The 18,716-nt window shown below is 38.3% G+C and overlaps 1 protein-coding gene across 1 annotated transcript; it reads right to left on the bottom strand.

Annotated features, from left to right (window-relative positions):
- Positions 1-261: 261 nt before the first annotated feature.
- On the bottom strand, positions 262-17,344 carry ptenb (phosphatase and tensin homolog B). The gene is made up of 9 exons (XM_017705577.2): positions 16,518-17,344; positions 10,114-10,198; positions 9,382-9,426; positions 8,917-8,960; positions 8,590-8,828; positions 7,773-7,914; positions 5,636-5,802; positions 5,159-5,380; positions 262-4,199 (listed from the first exon to the last, which is right to left on the bottom strand). The coding sequence occupies exons 1-9, from the start codon at positions 16,594-16,596 to the stop codon at positions 4,014-4,016; spliced, it is 1,209 nt and encodes a 402-aa protein (XP_017561066.1). The 5' UTR covers positions 16,597-17,344; the 3' UTR covers positions 262-4,013.
- Between the last annotated feature and the right edge of the window lie 1,372 nt (positions 17,345-18,716).

Below are 18,716 nucleotides of genomic sequence, written 5' to 3'. Positions count from 1 at the left end.
AAAAAAAAAAAGCGGTGCTGACCCCACTAATGCTTTTGTAGCCTCCAACATGTAGCGTAAAGCCTTCCCAGAAGAGTGAAGGCTGACACTTCTGCAGCCAAAAAAAATAAATAAATAAACCTTCATTTCAGAACAAACACTGAAGGAGCAGGTGTCTGCAAACATTTAGCCATATTTAGCCAGAGATGTCATAACGGGCAGAAAACGTACACTCGTTGTCACCATTTTGTCACCCCGTTACACCAATAAAGTTAGACCAAATGACAAGAATGAGACTTTATTGGATTTATGTGGAGCTTATAACACTAAGATAAAGGGCAGTTTACACATACAATTACAAACAAACATGTGATTTGTATGAGCATCATAACCTGTACATAACCTGTACAATATTTCATACATCGTTGGTTGTGTATTCTCAGTGCATAGCATTACACACAGAGCAACTGTTGCACATCACAAAATTATTTGAACAGGCGGAAATGGAATAAGGCTGCTTTTTTTCCTTCCAAATGACTGAAAATATACGGAGTTTGCATCATGTCCAAATTCAAACTGAATCCAAAGGAAAAGGTGGATGGGGAAAATTTAGGGGGAAAAAAAATGCTGATGGGCCGAAACCCTGTGGGCCCTCTGCAGTGCGTAATGTCCAAGATGATTTTAGTGCACACTACCACCCCGTCCATCCACATGCATGACAAATGTTCTAAAACAGCTTTTAAAACAAGCACTTTTCTTTTTCTTTTCTTCTTATTTTGTTTTTACAGTAAACAAGAGGCACTTTGTGGCAACCACAGGCATCATAGCATATTGCACAAATCAGCTAAAAACTAGTGACATGAAACTTACACACTGGCACCTTTAGATTTTTTTTTAAATCATTAAAGCTGAAACGTAATTTTTTTTTCTGATGCTGCCTGTGAGCTCCACACAAGTTTTTAACCCGTGCCACATAAAGGACGCCTAAGCTTTCAGGAGGTGTCTATGACCTCCATGTTCGCATTTCATGTGTTAAGGTACTGTGGCTAAATTGTCTAAAGAGGTTTTGGGGGTGGGGGTGAGGGTGAGGGAGGGGGGCTGGAGGGGGGGTCCCTACAGATGTAATAGGGTTGGCCTGTGACCTGATGTAAGATCATTAACAGTGACGCCCTTAAATGGATTCATACATTAAACATGTGTTACATCCAGACGTAGTACAGCATATTTTTGAGAAGGGGACTGGAGACCAGAAAACCTGCAGAGGGGCTTGAACCAGAATGTGCATGAATACTGTCATAAATATTTACTTTATTCTTTTTTCCCCACTTTGTGTTTCCTTAAAAAGAACTGCTTTCAGTCAAAAGTCCTACATGATTCTATGAGGGCTGCACACACACCAGGATAAAAGTATACCAAGTCACTTCATTTCACCTCTATCCTCCTACATATTTCATTGCTTGCATGGCTTTTCTACAGAGAAGTGGAGAGAGAAAAGGGAAGAGTAGAGGAGGAGGGGAGGGAAAAAAAAAAAAAAAATACTGTGGACTGCTGACTGAAACCCTGCAAAAACCTGTAACAGTGCAAAAGTCTAGTACAATATGTTGCTCTATTATAGTAGTTTTAAATAAGTACTATTAAGTCAGTGCTTGGGCAGAATGGTAGAATTCAAAGCAAGAGCAGAGTAAGCATTGTCAACTTCAAGTAAGGCAAAGAATACCTCCTGTAGGGCCCGCCTCCTCTGAGGAAAACAATGGAAGAAAAAAAAAATTGAGCTTACTTTTGGCAGGTTTTCAGTGATGTGATAAAATGTAAACAAAACAAAACTTAAAAAAAAAAAAAAAAAATCAAGGATCTTTTTTAAAAATTTTTTTATGAAGGGTGTCCTTTTTTTTCTTTCCTGGGTTGGCTAGTGTACGGTAGCATTACAGAAGGCAGCGTGTCCTCTTCAAACCTCGGGAACAAACATATTCTTTCTAGAGGAAGGCGAGAGATGTGCAGCATGTGCAGTGGATCGGCAAAAAGAGTGAAGCCACTACGTCAACAGCAGAAGAAAGGCAGCTTACTCTCTACCCTCTGAAGATTCTTGCCCAAGAGACTGAGAAAGTTTTTTTTTTTTTTCTTTTTCTTTCTTCTTTTCTGGTCTGGCCCCATGATTCACCAGAAGCCAGGTGTATTTATATTGAAAAAAAAAAAATTGGCATGCTGAAAAAGAAATTATACATATTTAAATACTCTCATATATAGGGCTTTAATATGTCTGAAGCAAGCACAAGACGTTCTGTAAATTCTGTAGCTGCACTATCATCATTCCAAAAGGAATGAAACCTGTTTATGAAGTGGGGTTTACACTGTAAAGAATCCCAGCCACTCAAAGACACTGAAGAGACAGCCAGATCACACATCATACAGAAATAGTGGCTAAACAGATGCACGCACACACACAAATGCTCCATACAGGAGGTCTAGATTCTTGGCTCCGAAAGTTTTTAGTTGCAAGTTTGTTGTTTGGCAGTTTGTAAGCACCACAGTTGAATAAACAAATGGTCCAGGTTTCATTAGACCACACAATAAGGCTACAAACAGATTTAGGAGCCAAAGATCTGAGGTCTGACAAAAATCAAGGTAAAAAAAAAAAAAAAAGAAATATGAGCGGTGAGGAGGAGGGGCATACTGCATAATACGGCATCAAAACTTGCATGAGGTTTCAGGGACACGCTGTTGATCCTTCTCTTTAAATGCGCAACTCCACATACGACATTAATAACGCCCTCTCTACACATACAGAATCATCCACACCTCTGCAAAAACGCAAGCTAGCATTTGCGCATTTACACAAATTCTCTCTCATATCCTTCAGCTTCATAAACTTTGAACAGACCTCTCTTGTGTGCACACGACTGACATCATAAAGCATAAAACGTGAACAGTTACAAGCCCTAAACGAGCTCGTCCTTGACAATGATTTAAAAACATCATCAGGTTTCACGGGGGGGAAACTAATGTGTCATAAAATATAATGCCACGGACAGCCTCTCCAGCTATACCATCAATATCACAGCAGGAGAAACAATGACAATGTGGAATGCCATTTGGAAAATCAGCTGCTAATAAAAATTCTTAAATGACACCAGGGGTTTCTTAGGAAGTACAACCAAGAATAACTGCAGTAATAAAACTGTGTAACATTAACAACGTGGACACTAACTCCAATAGCATGCAAACCTTTGTCAACTAAAGTGTTAACCTTATTGCAATGCCAGATTCCCTGCTGTGGTATTAAATTTTCACTACTTTAACTTATAAAAATGTTTGGGAAAAAAAATAAATTTCAGTCAATGGACAAGGTAAGAGGGAACGTACAGTTAGAATGACACGCCCTTACATAGAGACAAATGAATAAAATGAAGCCTTCTGATTAAACAAGCATTTTTCGGAGGAGTAGGTTGGGCTAGCCTGCAACAGCATGAGAAGCTTTTCACAGTAGGTAAGACAGGAGGCATGGTGCAGAAGAGGAGGGCGCATACACGCGGAGGACTGACATTTGATTCAAGCACTGGCCTTGTTAGCAAGTGGGGCAGCACATTCTCTCAGAATTTCTCTCCAAACCTGACCTTCCATCCCCTGACTGGACTTCCTTTCTGTGTGATGTCAAAAATTGCATCCACAAGGAGCTGAGAATAGTCACTGAACCTTCATCTTCCATCCCCTCCAGGCACGAGTGTGCACACGTGTTGGTTTCAATGCATTGCAAATAAAAATTTATTATTAAAAAAAAAAAAAAAAAAAAAAAAAGGTCCCTAAAACGGAGGCATCATATGACAAAACGTCCCACTTCTGTACTACTGTTTTCTGTTCTGAAAAAGGAAAAACCAGGGAGGGTTGGGAAGGAGGAGTGGGGAGAGTGGGGGTGGGAGGGGAAAAAAAAAAAAAAAAAAAAAAAAAAAGTACTTGCTTTCAATTCATATTCAAGTTTTATCCTTTTTACAACTCTGTTTTACATAGTTTTTTCTTCTTCCCAGAGGGGAAAAAAATGATCAGACTTTTGTTATCTGTGTGTGTTGATCATCATCAAGCTGTTCGTTTTCTGGGTCTGAGTCTGTTGTGTCTGAATATCGATAATGGTCCGGTTCATTGTCACTAACGTCTGGGGTTACAGATGTGGAAGTGCTGGCCTCTGAGTTGGACGTCTCCTCCACTGTCTTTGTGAAGTACAGCTTCACCTGTAGAAAAACACAAAGCCTTTCTCAGAATTTAAAAAACTAAAGCAGGAGCCTTAAACTAACAGCACATGGGCTGGATTTGGCTTCATACAGACCAACATGAATGTACAATTTATCCTTAATCTGGCCTGCAAATGAATTTCCATTTTTCTGCAGAAAAATATTTACATTAGATTCGATTTATTTCACCCACTGTGACTGGTTACCCAACATATTCTTTATAAAATCAGCGTAGTCTGAGGAACCATTCAAATTCAAGTGTGTTTTTGTTATTATTTTTATATTAGCTGATAAATTTTTTGGAAAAAGTTAAATTTGTGTTTGATGAATTTGTTTAGTAACTCCACTTCTTAATTCAAGCACACTTTCTACCACATTTCATGAATAAATCCAAAGGTTAATTTAACCATCACCCTAAATTAGAACAATACCTCACATGTTAAAAAAAAAAAAAAGTAAGCTATAACAAAAATATAGTAAAAAAAAGTGTTCATGCAGCATGATGTTGACATTGGAATGGGTTCTATTGCATGCTGCGTTGTTTTTGATTCAAATGAACAAACATTTTTTAAACATATGTATGTATACAACAACACAAGCAGCTGTAGCAGTAGTCTGTGGTGACAGAGGAATTAATCAATACTGAATAATTTCTACTTTATATAACCTGTAATCAATGTGTGTTCTTGATATAACTATTAATATTATATATTAATATTATTATATTTTCGTTAGGAATAGTAGTAGTTTGTGGGGAAAAAAAAAAAAAAAAAAAAAAACACCAAAAAACCTGCTAACGGACATTAGGATGTGCTTTAAAAAGTGCCCGTTATGTAGTTAAAATTCATTCAGTTAAAATGCACCACATACACATATTCACTATATGCATATACTCAAATACTACATATTAAAAGTTGAGGGACTTTTTTTCCCCTTTTTTCCAACCTTGAAGAACTCACCTTGAAGTTTGGGGAAAATAATCTGTTGGCTTTATCTTTGTTGGCTTTGTCCAGGTCATTCTTGGTTAAAATTAGGATTAGGTAATCCTTGTCATTTTCCCCCCTTTCTGTGCACTGGATTCCATCCAGGTCCTTCAGTAAACTTCCATTTTCCACCTTCTCCGAGTTCTCCTCTGGTCCAGGGATGAAGAAGGTATTCACCCAAAAGTGAAACATTTTGTCCTAATTAAACGATACGACAGATGAAAATACTGAGTCTACAGGAACATTAAGGGGAACATTTAATAAAAAAAACAAAAAAAAAAAACAACGAACAGTCATAACTTTTAAGCTCCATTTTGAAGCTTTACAACACTAAAATTAATTCAAGAAACCAAAGTATTCCCTGCTCCCTACAATACACAACCTCATAAGTACTGTACACAACAAAGACAATTACTTTTGACAGAGGCTCTGACTGACTGATTTGACACGTACCTTCTTCATCATTTTGTTTTGTTTGTGGAAGAACTCTACTTTGATGTCCCCGCATACAGGCAGAGGCTGGGGAAACTCAAAGAACATGTACTTGTCCTCACGTCGCGTTTGCGCTGGGTTGGATGTGTGGATTTTCACCTTCAGCTGGTACACCACAAACTGAGGATCTGCAAGGCAGAGTGTTTTTGAACAGTTAGTTTCTCACTTTCATCACAGAGTACCTCACACACCCACTGAACAAAAACTTCAACCATTTTTCATTGCATGAATTACAAGAGGGGCAAAAAGAAGCAAAACAACACTGTGCTAGATATTCAGATACAGAAAATTGCAGGGACATGCTAATGAACAGCTGACCAAAACCACATTTTCTACAGCCCAAAGGATTATTCCAACAAGCTACACACCAACACATGGAACACTAAATACAAACAACAGCAGATTCTACACAGCACAACCTAATTGTTGTAACTGAAAATTATGTTTATAAAAACATTTGGGAAAGGTTTTTACACCCTAGTGCCAATTCTCTCTTCTGACCACACATGAAATCCTCAAAGTCTTTGAAGAAGCAGTATTAAGAGTTCCTCACTGTTTACATGAGTCTCATGTGGGCAGGTTTGAGGGACACGCACAGAGGAAACAAGCTAGCTAATCAGCCAATTTGGCCACTTTAGGTTTGTACTTGAACAAATAGTTGTAAAAATGAAAAGAGAAAAATTAAATTGTTGATTGCAAATATTTATATGGCAATTAATCATCAGCTAAAATTGTGTGATTGTGATATAATTAACCTTATGAGGAGATTAGATAAAATATTCATGGCATGAGGAGTAAAATCAAAGGAATTTAAGTGTAAAGCTTTCATGTTTGAGATTTTTCTGTCCATTCTTTCACTGTGAGAAGACAAATTAATGCTATGACACTGATAGGATGTGTAAATGTCAAGAAAGTATTACTAAAGAAAACACAAAGTTGACACCCAAGATGTGAAGTAAGGTTTTATGAATAGGTGACCAAATTTGTAATTATATAATATTATAAATATTGAAATTATGATGAAGCAGAAATTACAACCAACAGCTAAGACTGAGCTTTGGAGGTGTTAAACAAACAAACAAACCAAAACAAACAAACCCTGCAGATTTCTTTAAAAAACTGAAAGCAAGTCTTATACATTCATCTTTGACAGTATTTTGCAGTTGACTGGTGAAGGATAATTGTTAGTTTTCCAACATTCATTAACACAAATAATCCCTATAATTAACACAAAAACACAAAATAAAAAAAGAAGAAATGGGGAAAAATAAAAAAAAGAAAGATTTTGAAACTACACTACACAAAGATGAGACTACACTAACCAAAGAGTGCAAGTTACTATAAGAGTGGCAAAGCAAAGTTATAATAATAAAAAAATTAATAAATAAAATAAGGTGGGCAGATTCCACTCAGACTAAAGCAGGAGAGGGCAGGCACATAGGCACACACACTCGAACACAGCTTGGTTTATACAAGAAGCTACAAGGCCAAGGGCCAGAGAAACAAAATCAGGGTCCCTATATTAGTGTATGATAAACCAGCATCATGGTGTATCTGCAAACATGAGCTTGTAGGGATGGGTGAAATAGCAAAAACACAAATGTCACTACAACTTCAAAAATCTTCATACAACACAACAAACAGACTATGATTTTCTGTGGTTTGCTGACAAGTTTGAACAGACACAAAAACAGAAGTGCAAAGAAAAAAGTACAGCAACTATTATATTTCTATTTATATAATATGTAGAAGAAATTTTTTCTCTCCTTTTGTTATCCACCATACTTCATAAACGAAAAATATAGATAGCCAATCACCTCCTAGCTACCATCTTCTTAATGTGAGTAATGCTACTGGTTGGTGTTCAGGCTTTCTAAAACACGTCTAAATATCTATAGCTTCATGAAGCATAAAACTGTTGTTGTTCTAGATGTGTGAAGGATAACACATTGTGACTTATGTCATCATTTTCATGATAAATTATCTTCATGTTGCCCACCCCAAGAGACAAGACAAGAACTCAAAGCAGCCAAAACTTTCAGTAATCTAAAACCAGATCAACGGCAAGAGAGGGAGAAAGAGAGAGAGTAGTACATACTGCAAGTCCCTCCACTGAACATCGGCACTGTCTCAAACACCATCTTGTGAAAGAGCAGCGCCACTGGTTTGTAGTCTAGCTGGTTCTTCAGAAGGTAGCTATAGTAGTAGACGTATCGCCTTTGACTGGGTATTGTCACTCCCTGCAAAAAAAAAAAAAAAAAAAAAAAGAATAAATATATGAATGAATGAATAAAACATGACTAAACATCAGCCAGCCTCATGATACACACTTCTACCAAACGAATCTTAAGTTCAAGTGATTCACTGTTGCAGACTTTACATCAGTATAGCAGGTGACCCTCCTTGAGTTTTATGATAGCATTATAACAAAAGGGTGTCAATCTCTGACCTTACAACAACTCAGTTCTTTGGGACATGAGCCAATTTACAAATCTCAAATTTCACCATTTACATTTACAGCATTTAGCAGACGCTCTTAACCAGAGCGACATACAAGAAGTTCTTCGTCAATCTAGAGAAACTATCTTTGCTAGCTACCAATAGCTTAGAGAAAAGAGTCCTGAGCTCAGATCCTGCTAGAAACAAAATGTCACTGCAGACACCGAGAGAAAATCTGACTGCATTACTTTTGTACTATTCAGAAACATTTGGCCAACCAAATTTCTGTTAATTAAAAGAGTTAATAAAAAAAAAATTTTCACTTCACTTTGATGCATTATATCGCATACCCCTACATAACATCTGAATTAATTCAATATCTCAGCACTTTGATCAAGTGTAAACACCTTGTACAGAGAAAATGCAACCCAACATCATCCTCGATAAACAAACAAATATTACGACATGGACGTTACCTTCTTATCTCTGGTCCTGACTTCCCCATAGAAGTCTAGAGCCTCTTGTGCTTTTCCAAACTTCCCTCGGTGTAACAAGTATGCGCAGATCATGACACCTGTCCGGCCCTTTCCAGCTTTACAATGAATCGCAGCCACATGATTGTCATTTTCACTGAGCCACTTATCCAAGTCTTCACAGAAAGGTTTGATAAGCTCCAGCTGGGGAGGATTATGATCTTCAAATGGGTATTGTGCAACTGCAGGTGAACCAAAAAAGGTTAGTGACTGCATAGATGTTAATTCTATTTCACAAATAAACACCTTGTAACTATTTGCAAGTTTTACCTCTGCAATTAAATTTGGCAGCATCATAATGTCTCTCTGCACATCTGCAAATGAAAAACACAGGCTGTATCAGAACAGACAGAACCTGAGCAGTAAAATATTCAGCCTTTATAAAGGAGAAAGGTAACTGCAAAACCAAACAAATGTTTGCTTTTAAAGCTTAAATGTTGTGATTTTAGATCATCTACTTTATGTTGCATAGCAGGCCTTTTCTGTGCTTGAATAATGTAATTTGCTCTAAAAGAAAATTAAAGTTTACAAAACATACAGTTTGTAATAGGGGTCACCCCAGGATTTTAGAAGAAGAAAAATAGCCATTGTAAGTAAATATTATAATAATATTAGGCATTATATTTTATGACAAAGCAAATGCAAATTATATTTTTTATTAGGCAGCTTTATCAGCATAGCCTCCCCACAATGGTTCAAAAATAGTAGAAGTCATAGAACTGAATATATACTTACAGATTATATATCTTGTAATGATTTTTATGCTTTGAATCCAGAAACCTAGAGAGAGAATAATGATTACTTTTCCAGAAACATGCAATGTTGATTTTGTTCACGTCATATCTGTCTCTATGCCCCACTAATCGTACCCAAAACCACTGCCTGATAGCAGCACAGCCATCGGCACTCAGCAGACCATTACAACACTCGTAGTACTCTGACAAAAAAAACAAACCATTTCAGTTTTTTTTTTTTTTTTTTTTGGTCAAATGCCTGGGAGTTCATGTCATTCATACACAAAGGCAACTTAAATTGTAAAAAAAAAAAAAAATCTACAGTATAGTATTTTCTCTACATATCTAATATGGCCAATCTGCTTTCAGGGATAATCATTATTTCACAATTTTATTTATATATATCCTCAATACAAGTATCAGCATATTTGGTCTGATCCAGTTTGAGAATTTGCAGCCCAACAGATGTCGCTGTGTAAGTATACTCCATTTCTGCATGTACAATGTTCTTTAAATTAATCTGACTAACTGCCTTTCTTCTTCCTATTCAGATGGAGGGAAAGTGATCAAAGCCAATGAGATTCAAAGCCAGATGCTTAAAGCAGCTGATATCTCTTCTGCATCACAAAATCTAAGACCTTTTAATTTTTTGTGTGTTACAACAAAGGCTAGTCAAAGTTCAGCACTGGATATCTGGATCTCTTTCCAAGAAGAGTTAGCAAAGAACACTCACCGTACAACATCATCTATGTTGTTTCTGTAGACCCCCTCAAGTCTTTCAGCAGGAAAGCCCATAGCAATTATGTTGGGATAAATATCTGTACTGTAGAATTAAGGAAACCAAGTGATGTCGCTTTTGGACAATTGCAAGGCCAAGGAAAACTGCCATTCGATTTTGTAGTATAACATTTGAAGCCTGGTGGATCTTTTTGACAGACAGACAGGCAGACAGGCAGACAGGCAGAAAGGCAGACAGACAGGCAGACAGGCAGATGTAATGATAATCCAACTAGTTCTAGTTCAAAGCTTATAAATGTTTATCATACATATATGCACCTACATAATACCACCAAAAACCCACAATTCCCATCAGTGTATCCCTATAACGTGGCATGTGAAGCTATGGTAACAGTCCATTTTCAACCTGGTGGCTACTTTCTAGAGCTGAAAAACAAACGTTATGGGTTATAAAAGGTTTTATACTCCTTAGAACTGAAAATGAATTAGCCAAAGGTTGTTATAGAATAGAACATAGAAAACGTTCAAAACATCAAGAACATTACGAGTTACTAGCTCTGTATGAATTTTTAAAAAAAAATAATCAAGAGGTGAGGCAAGGGTTGCGGTACAAAATGGGACGTGGACTTTCAGGCACAACAGACGCAAAGGACACATCATTCAAGCTAGCAAACTCAGTTTGAAAAAAAAAACTCAAGAATGCCATGTTATTAATGTAATGCACTTACAAAACTGAAATGATAAGCCAAGGATTGTGTTACAGAACAAGACACAAATATTTAGGCACAAGGGAAGCCAGACACACACAAAAGTCACAATAATTCAAGCTAGAAGCTCGGTGCTCATCTAATGTGGCATTCTACTTTGCCTGTGCAGTGAGAGGCCGGACACCAGGCTCCTGGGTAATATAGAACAGATGGGCCTCGCAGTAAGAGACCGATGCACAGACCTCTAACCCAGAAGGCCACACAGGGGCACTAAATAAATCACACTGAGCCTCGGTCCAGCCTGGAATCGCTTTCCTTCCTCACCTTTCCATAACAAGCGCCATGAGAGCTCATCAGTCCTCTCCACCTGACATTCACACATAGAGCACCGAAGCAGCACATACATACAGTGTGGACCAGAGTGCCGCTTATCACAGATGCAGCTCAATCTAGGACTAAACTCAAAAGAGAAACATTCACAAACCAGTAACTGAATACCTTCACTTCAGTCTACCCATTAATAGTGACATGTATCTACCATTTGGAAAGAGACTTGTTTCTAATATGGGGGTTGGCACAATAAATCTTTACTCATTATCGTAAAAAAGGCATTATTTTAGCAGTACTGATGCTAAGAAGGCTAAAATATGCAAATAAGCTTTCCAAACAATGACTAAATCTCAAACCTTCTTGTGGCCTGTATTGCAAGGTGTGCTGCAATCGCAAGGTCCTGCAGCCATATTTCAAACACAAGACAGTTTTCTTTTTGCAAATCACACAAGACACAGAGGCACATAATCATGCTTGTTCAATTCATTGTGAAATCTATTTTCTTTTTTTATTTCATGATATATTTTACCATCAAAGACTAGCTTTCCTAAAAAGAAACTGATTTTCTGATTATGCGTTGGACCCAATTTACTCTAAAGATTTTTTAAAACATATCTTCTCTCTACAGATCACCTGGCATACCTAAGCAGCCCTGAGTCTACCTTATATTAACAATATAATGTTTACACAAAACAGGTATAGATACAAGATCTAATTTCTCAACATCTGCCATTTCTATTTCCTGATATTGCTAAATTTGCACACATTGTACATTGATGTTCTTAACATGTTCTCAACATGAGTATCCACTCAATAGCAAATGTTTCTTTCCCTACAACAATATTCTCTAAGAAGAAATCTACTTACAGAACATAAAACCAATGAAAAGTACATACTGACTCCAAGCCATCAAAATGCATCAATGCTAACATAGCTCAGGCTTCAGACACTGTCTATTAGCCTTGACTGCACAGAAAGCAGCTAACGAAGTAACGTGAGGCAGAGACACCAAAGTAACATTTGAAAACCCCAGCAAAGTACATCAGTACTGCGCATCATACAACAGTGCCATATATCAGATTACTCCACTGACACTACGTCAGAATGTGTAAGTGTGTTATGAGCTTTTCTTTCATAGTTTATTTTTAATGATCATTGAACAGACTAAGACTCCACTCACAAAAGATGAAGACTCCTTATAAATAACTATTGTGGGAATACTGTATCATGACCGCCTGTTTCAGGCTGTGAACCCTGACTGCACTTCTAAACACAGATGTTCAATCCTCTCGTCCAATCTACTTCTGAATTTAGATGCACATGACAGCCTGCAGTGGACTCTGTCTTTAATAAGAAAGCAACGTCCCTCTGACTCACATTTTTAACACCACAACAGACTTGTGCTTAAAATTGCTCTTGGCCAAAATGACATGTTTCTGTAACTGTCAGAAATACCAGAACAAGCAAGAACTGTGAAAAGTTGACCTAAAAAATATTTGTTTCCCCTAAAAAGATTCACTGAGGCAAATCCTCTGAAACCCTTTACTTCAGCCAACTTATGTTGCAACATGTTGGATTTAACCCCCAGAACTCAACATTTATTACTTCCATTTAGCTGTATTATTCCATTACAGTGCAATTTATGCAATAAATAACATTTACAGTCGATCTATATTACGTATTGGTAGATTGAGTCTGCAATTCTTACTTTTCCCCCAAAATGACAAACTTGGGGAAAAAAAGGGGAGAATGACCTCTTGCTACAAAACGAGACTATGTACATGAATCTTATATCAAATTCAAACTGTAAAATACCCCATCTTCTACCAACAAAGATAAGGTGTTAGCTGAAAGTTTTGAATTCCTCTGCCTCTTTCAAGTGAGAAATAATTCATTTGAAATTACTTTTTTTTTTTTTTTTTTTTAAATCGCCGACAATAACAATAAGACTTACGTAGGGTTAAGATTTTCATTAAGCCACATTTCTTCACTGCATAACTCAAGCACTCAGAAATGGTGTGAGTGCAAAGCTCTCCTGGTGTTCTAGCATCTACTCAGGTGACATCATCACAGCAACAGTGCTGCTCTTCAGAAGCTTATTTCCATTTTGTCTGCTCGAATGCTGAACACATTCTGTACAAATCACATCAATAAATCAGTTTTATGAGCTATAATTTTTTTAAACAAGTTACTATCTGTAGATAAATACAAACCAAACAGTGAATCTATTCCAACAGGCCTTGGAAAAAAAATATGAATGATGTGGATTAGTCACAACTAATGTATAATGATTATAAGCTATGCAACCAAAAAAATAAAGCATACTCAATTATACTATTCTGAAAATCCCGGCTTCATCCAATAATTCTTTCCGCTGAAGGCAGATTTTCAAACACTAAATAGAAACAGGGGAACCTCTGCATTAAGAAGTGAAATTACTTCATTAGCAATACTATCTTCAAACATATCTGTAAGCAGCATTACTCAACCTATCAGTAGCAAATAGCTCACCAAAACTACACTGGCAAACCTCATTGTCTTACTGAATGTTCTGACAAATCACAGGTGCTCTTCCAGCCATACAATGAATGCATGTTTTCACAGACTCTGCAGTATTTTCACCCAGACTTCTTCTTTGTCTGGCAGTTAAAAAAATCTAACTAAATACACTAATAACGAATAAGGCTAATAACCTCTATGCAAATAGTTCATGTTAAATGGTGGGTAATAGTTTGGTCAATAATCACTAGAGATACACAATGGTAGCAGAATCATCATTGTAAGTCGCTTTGGATAAAAGCGTCTGCTAAATGTAATGTAATGTCATCAAGGTACCCAGATATTTTTAAAAAAAATAACACTCGCATTGAATAGATGTGTAGATTATACTAATATTTGCTGACATGTTTACAGTTGGCTAGTATGGGCTACCATGTCTGCAGTGTATCATTTTTTCCTGCATTTGTAACCCCATACAAATGAGTGAGTGTTACATTTTGCTGTAATGCTAATGTAGGTTTCAATTTGTGCATCTTATAAAATGTTTATGCATCTGTGTCAGCAGATACATTCATGAAAAGTGAATGTATATATACACTGCAACTCAAATAATCACAGTTGGACTATGGATTTTAATGTGTTTTTTTTGTTGAAAGGAGTCATAGCCTTCAGTCTTCATAGCAAAGTTTTTAAAATAGAACAGCATGTACTTCCAATTTTTACAAAATCTACTTTTTTCTTAGAATATAAAATTTACATGTGACTGAAATCAGCAGGGAAGTTAACTGCATGCATGCCAGTATACACATGACCTCAAACAAGGAAATTGTTTCATGCGACACCAGCATGAAGCGCAGCGCAAATGAATGCAAATTAAAAAGGGATGATGGGTCAATGCACATATGCACTTCAAAAAGAAAATGGATTATTCCTAAACAGTAACACTATAGCCTTTCGTTTCAGTAATCCCATGTGGTCCGCTATAGCCTATAGCTTCAATGACACCATCTGGCCTACGTCTGTGTGATCAGACACGTTTACTTATATAAAAATGTAACAGTTAGTATATTTCACTAATTATTTCGAGCTGTGATTTCGAAACTTTTGTAAGCTTCAAGAACTCTTGATCCAAGTCAAATGTGCAGCATAACATATGCTCAACAATATCTCTTGTTTAAGGTAGTAAATCAACCCGCTAACTACAGGGTGTAAAGAAAGATCCTCTGTATCTACTGATTAGGGTGGTAGAATAAACAAGGACATCTATAAAATGAAATAAGGGAAACTCCATTTCAGCAAGGAGACTACAGTAAAATTTCACAAATCATGAGCAAACAGCTCACACTGAAAATAAAAGGAACTGATTACATGATGAACTGAGACCTTATGCAGGATACACAGATACAGTGGAGCCATTCAGCAGGCCAGTGGGCAGGGACAAACGCATGCCAACAGGGTTCATTAATTCACTGGCTACTGCAAGATTTGGTTTCAAAATGTAACTGGTCTCAACTAAATTTCACAAAAATGCAGGAGACTGCTTGACAGGAACACCTTGTGCTCCATTGTACTCCAAACCCAACATGACATTCACATGAACATGGAAAGAGACCTGCAACTCCTCAGTGACTTTCACTTGCTCCCAAAGGTTTATTCCCTTTCTGCAGCCACAGTGTGTCAGGCATTTCTCTCTCATCCGGTTACTGGGACACTAGACCAAATAAATAAATAAATATTTTAAATAATAATTAAATGCTAAAAGGTGGTAAGGCACAAATTTGCTAAAATATTCCATCTAAGACGTAGCATACCCCATGTATAAAAAAAAACACTGTTCCTGCAGAAATCTGACAGGCAAATCACGGAGCTATGCCTTGTTTCTCCTCCTAAAATTCTCCCTGAGGTCTCCAAAGTCAACCAAACCTTACCACAACCACAACTTCCAACATCTTCACCTCAGACAGTCATTATCAGATATAACAAGTCTATTCAAGTGTACATTCCCAGCAAAGTGTTAAAAATGAAAATGCACCACTATGTCTCCAGAAAACAGAGGGAAGCAGATCAGTTCAGTGCCCATTTTAATTGCAGGTATTGCAGAGTTACACATTCTTGATCATTTAAAACGGCTCTTAACATCAGCCATGTTCTGCAAGCAGCTGATGCAATGCTCCTTTGTGTAGCTCTGATTGTGAATTTAATCTTGCATTATGTAGGCCACTGGATCCTCTGAGCGTCGCATAAGATAAATCTTTTGTTTCAAACGCAAAGCAAGCCTACTAGCTCTTGTCCTGTTCTGCACTATTTTGATATTAAAACAGCTCGTGTCGATGATCACACTTAACAGCAAATCGACTGGGCAAACAATGACAGGATATATAGCAGCTACCTTGCAACCTTCCAGCATAAAGCTCCCTGACGCTGCTGACACTGGAGTCCTGCTGAGACCAGGACTGGTGTAGCCAACATTAGCCTGCAAGCTGCCACTGTATAAAATCGCTTAGTGTGAATTAAAGGAAAAAAGACCTACATGTGCAATCTTAAAATTTTCACCAAGTTCGCTAAACGGACAATGACACTGCAGGCTTTAATTTGCAAAAAGCAAGCCATCTAAACATGATGGCAAACCACCAGGTACTAAATCTTGGCTCTGGATGACAGGTTGACAATGTCAATGTCAATACTTCCAGCACAGGGTGAACACAAGTAGGTTAATTAGCTCGCCTCCTCTACTACTGATGCTGGACTGGGCTAACTGGTCATTCTGGACCGGGGACAAGAAGCAAGCTGGGCAGATCACCTCATCCGCGGTGTAACCTACGAACAGGGAGACCACAAAAGAGCAATAGAAAGAGGAGGATACAGGTTAAGTCCAAGTCGAACCCATCTTCCTGGTATCTCCTTTTGTTTCGGCTGACCATCTTCTGTATGATCGTAGCCATAGCTGTGAACGGAGTCTTTATGGTTTTCAGGGTAAGCGAGAGTATCGTTGCCTCCGGGCGCAAAGCCACCGCCGCCGCCGTCGCCTCGTCAGTAGCGTTATTCTCTCTCCTCGGCTTTCTGGCAGTCCCCTGAACGAGCCTGGCCAGCTCTTTACCTGCTAGCTAGCGGCCGTGAGCCGTCTGCCGCTCGCTTGTAAAGGAGAAGGCCACAGCAGGCCCGGCTCCGGCTCCCCAAAGCCCACCGAGAGGCCACAAACCCTCCAGGCGGACAGACAGACGGTCCTCCTCCGCGTCTCGGTATCTCTAAAGCTCGCCAAGTCTCTGGGTCCGCCGCAGTCGCCGTGATTGGTGCCGAAAAAGGCGGAGAGGGTCCTCTCCGACGTCTCCAACCCAGAATATACTAGCAGTGACAGACACACTCTCTCTCACTCACTCGCACACATTCACTCTCACACACACTCGCTCTCTCTCCGTCTGCGAAGCTCTAACGAACTGCTAGCCGGAGAGCTAGCGAGCTAGCGCGTATGAACATCTCTCTAAAAAGAAGATCAAATTAAAAGGCAGCGAAGTTCAAACGTCCACGTCGTCAATATTCCAAAGCATGAGGAGAAACCTGACAGCCTCCACCATAACATTTAAAAGACAGAAAAGGCCTGGTCAATCGAATTACATGAGGCAGTTTTGCTCAACGCTCGGCTCCGTTCTCTCCTTTAACTCTCCACCGATAAACTCTCCTGTTCAACTTCCATCATGGCTTCCAATAAAAAAATAAAAAAAACAGCGTTCAGCCAGAAATAGCACTCCGCTGCATTAAATAGTTCCCGAGCTGCAACGCTTTTATACACATAACGCTACTGTGAACAAAATTATGATTGTTTTCAATATACTGTAACATTACAGAAAAGCAGTTAAACCCTGGCAGTAGCTGCGTTTGTAGTGTTTTAAGTATAGATACTGAACCTCAGCCGGTGGCGGAGGAACACACACACGTAGGACACACGCGAACTCATTTTTGTTCCAGAGTCACGTGTCTTCTGAAATGAGGGAAGTGTCCAATATTTTACAGCAGATTACTTTTAAAACGTTGGGGTTTTGTGTTGTTTTTTTATGAGGCGTTTCGCATTTCAGTCCGCCACTGCATCTCTTCTACAGTGCAATAAGTCTGAGTTAAAATCTAAGATACGCCAGCACGAGTGCTTTCTGTGGGAAAATGTAAAAGAAATCTCAGAGAGTCTGTAGGAACCCCCTTCGCTCGACAATCCTGCAACCGAGGGCAGGAAATTACTGAAATGCTTACGCAAGCAGAAAAGTAAGGCCGAGTACAAGCTGCTATGAGGGGTCTCCAAAAGAACCGAAGACTCAGTGTGACAGTCTGCATGGGGGTCGTTTTCATCATGAACCGTGAGAGTCAGGTGGGATTTGTGAATGTACGCACACTCAGCTCTCTGTCATCGGCGTTAAATGTTAATTTTGGTCCACGGGGCGGGACAGAGGTACCGTGGACCAGCCTTTTAAAACGACAAATCTTTATTCTTTAGCGCCATCTGTCAGAATAATGTGATACTCTCTGAAACAGCGAGCTGGAGATTAGCCGCCGACTTACACGGACACTTGACTCTCATATATAATAGCTGTTTCAGTCACTAAATTACGACAAAAACGTGAATTAAAATCCGATTTCCACGGTAATTCCACGGTTTAGTCTAATAAGAGTAAAAAAGAAATGAGAAAAGGAAAATAATCGATGCAGCAGAACGTCTTAGTACATCCAGCACGCATCAGCACCTGAAGTAAACTTTGTTAAGACTATTCTTTTTTCTGAAATCCTTTCGGTCTAAAATAAAATGCTAAAACTCAAATGTACGATATGTAAGTAACAGCAAATAAGTCCAGGTGCTGAATTTGCAATGCAATAAATTAAACGCAGTAAGCGTTAGAAGTGTGAATGACCATAAAATGGAGCAGAGTAATGAGCGAAACATCCACTGCTCACACATGTAAGTACTACACTATTAAAACAGAAAGTGCAAATCTATCGGAGTAGTGCTCAAGCATGAGCAAATGTAACTCATTACTACGATCTCAGATTACCAACTGATTATTATTCCTTTATCTTTATG

The sequence above is a fragment of the Pygocentrus nattereri genome, chromosome 13, assembly GCF_015220715.1.
Source record: "Pygocentrus nattereri isolate fPygNat1 chromosome 13, fPygNat1.pri, whole genome shotgun sequence".
NCBI classification, from domain to species: domain Eukaryota; kingdom Metazoa; phylum Chordata; class Actinopteri; order Characiformes; family Serrasalmidae; genus Pygocentrus; species Pygocentrus nattereri.
The sequence above is the reverse complement of the archived record's forward strand: the minus strand, read 5'-3'. Positions and strand labels throughout refer to the sequence as shown.

Bases quoted from the DNA above. Each gene is read 5' to 3' on its own strand.
- ptenb (XM_017705577.2), bottom strand. From the start codon at position 16,596: ATGGCTACGATCATACAGAAGATGGTCAGCCGAAACAAAAGGAGATAC. The intron at 10,199-16,517 runs GTATCCTCCTCT...TCTACAGTACAG, and splicing joins GTTCGACTTGGACTTAACCT to ATATTTATCCCAACATAATT. The intron at 5,381-5,635 runs GTACGTGTCAAA...TCGTTTAATTAG, and splicing joins AAAACAAAATGATGAAGAAG to GACAAAATGTTTCACTTTTG.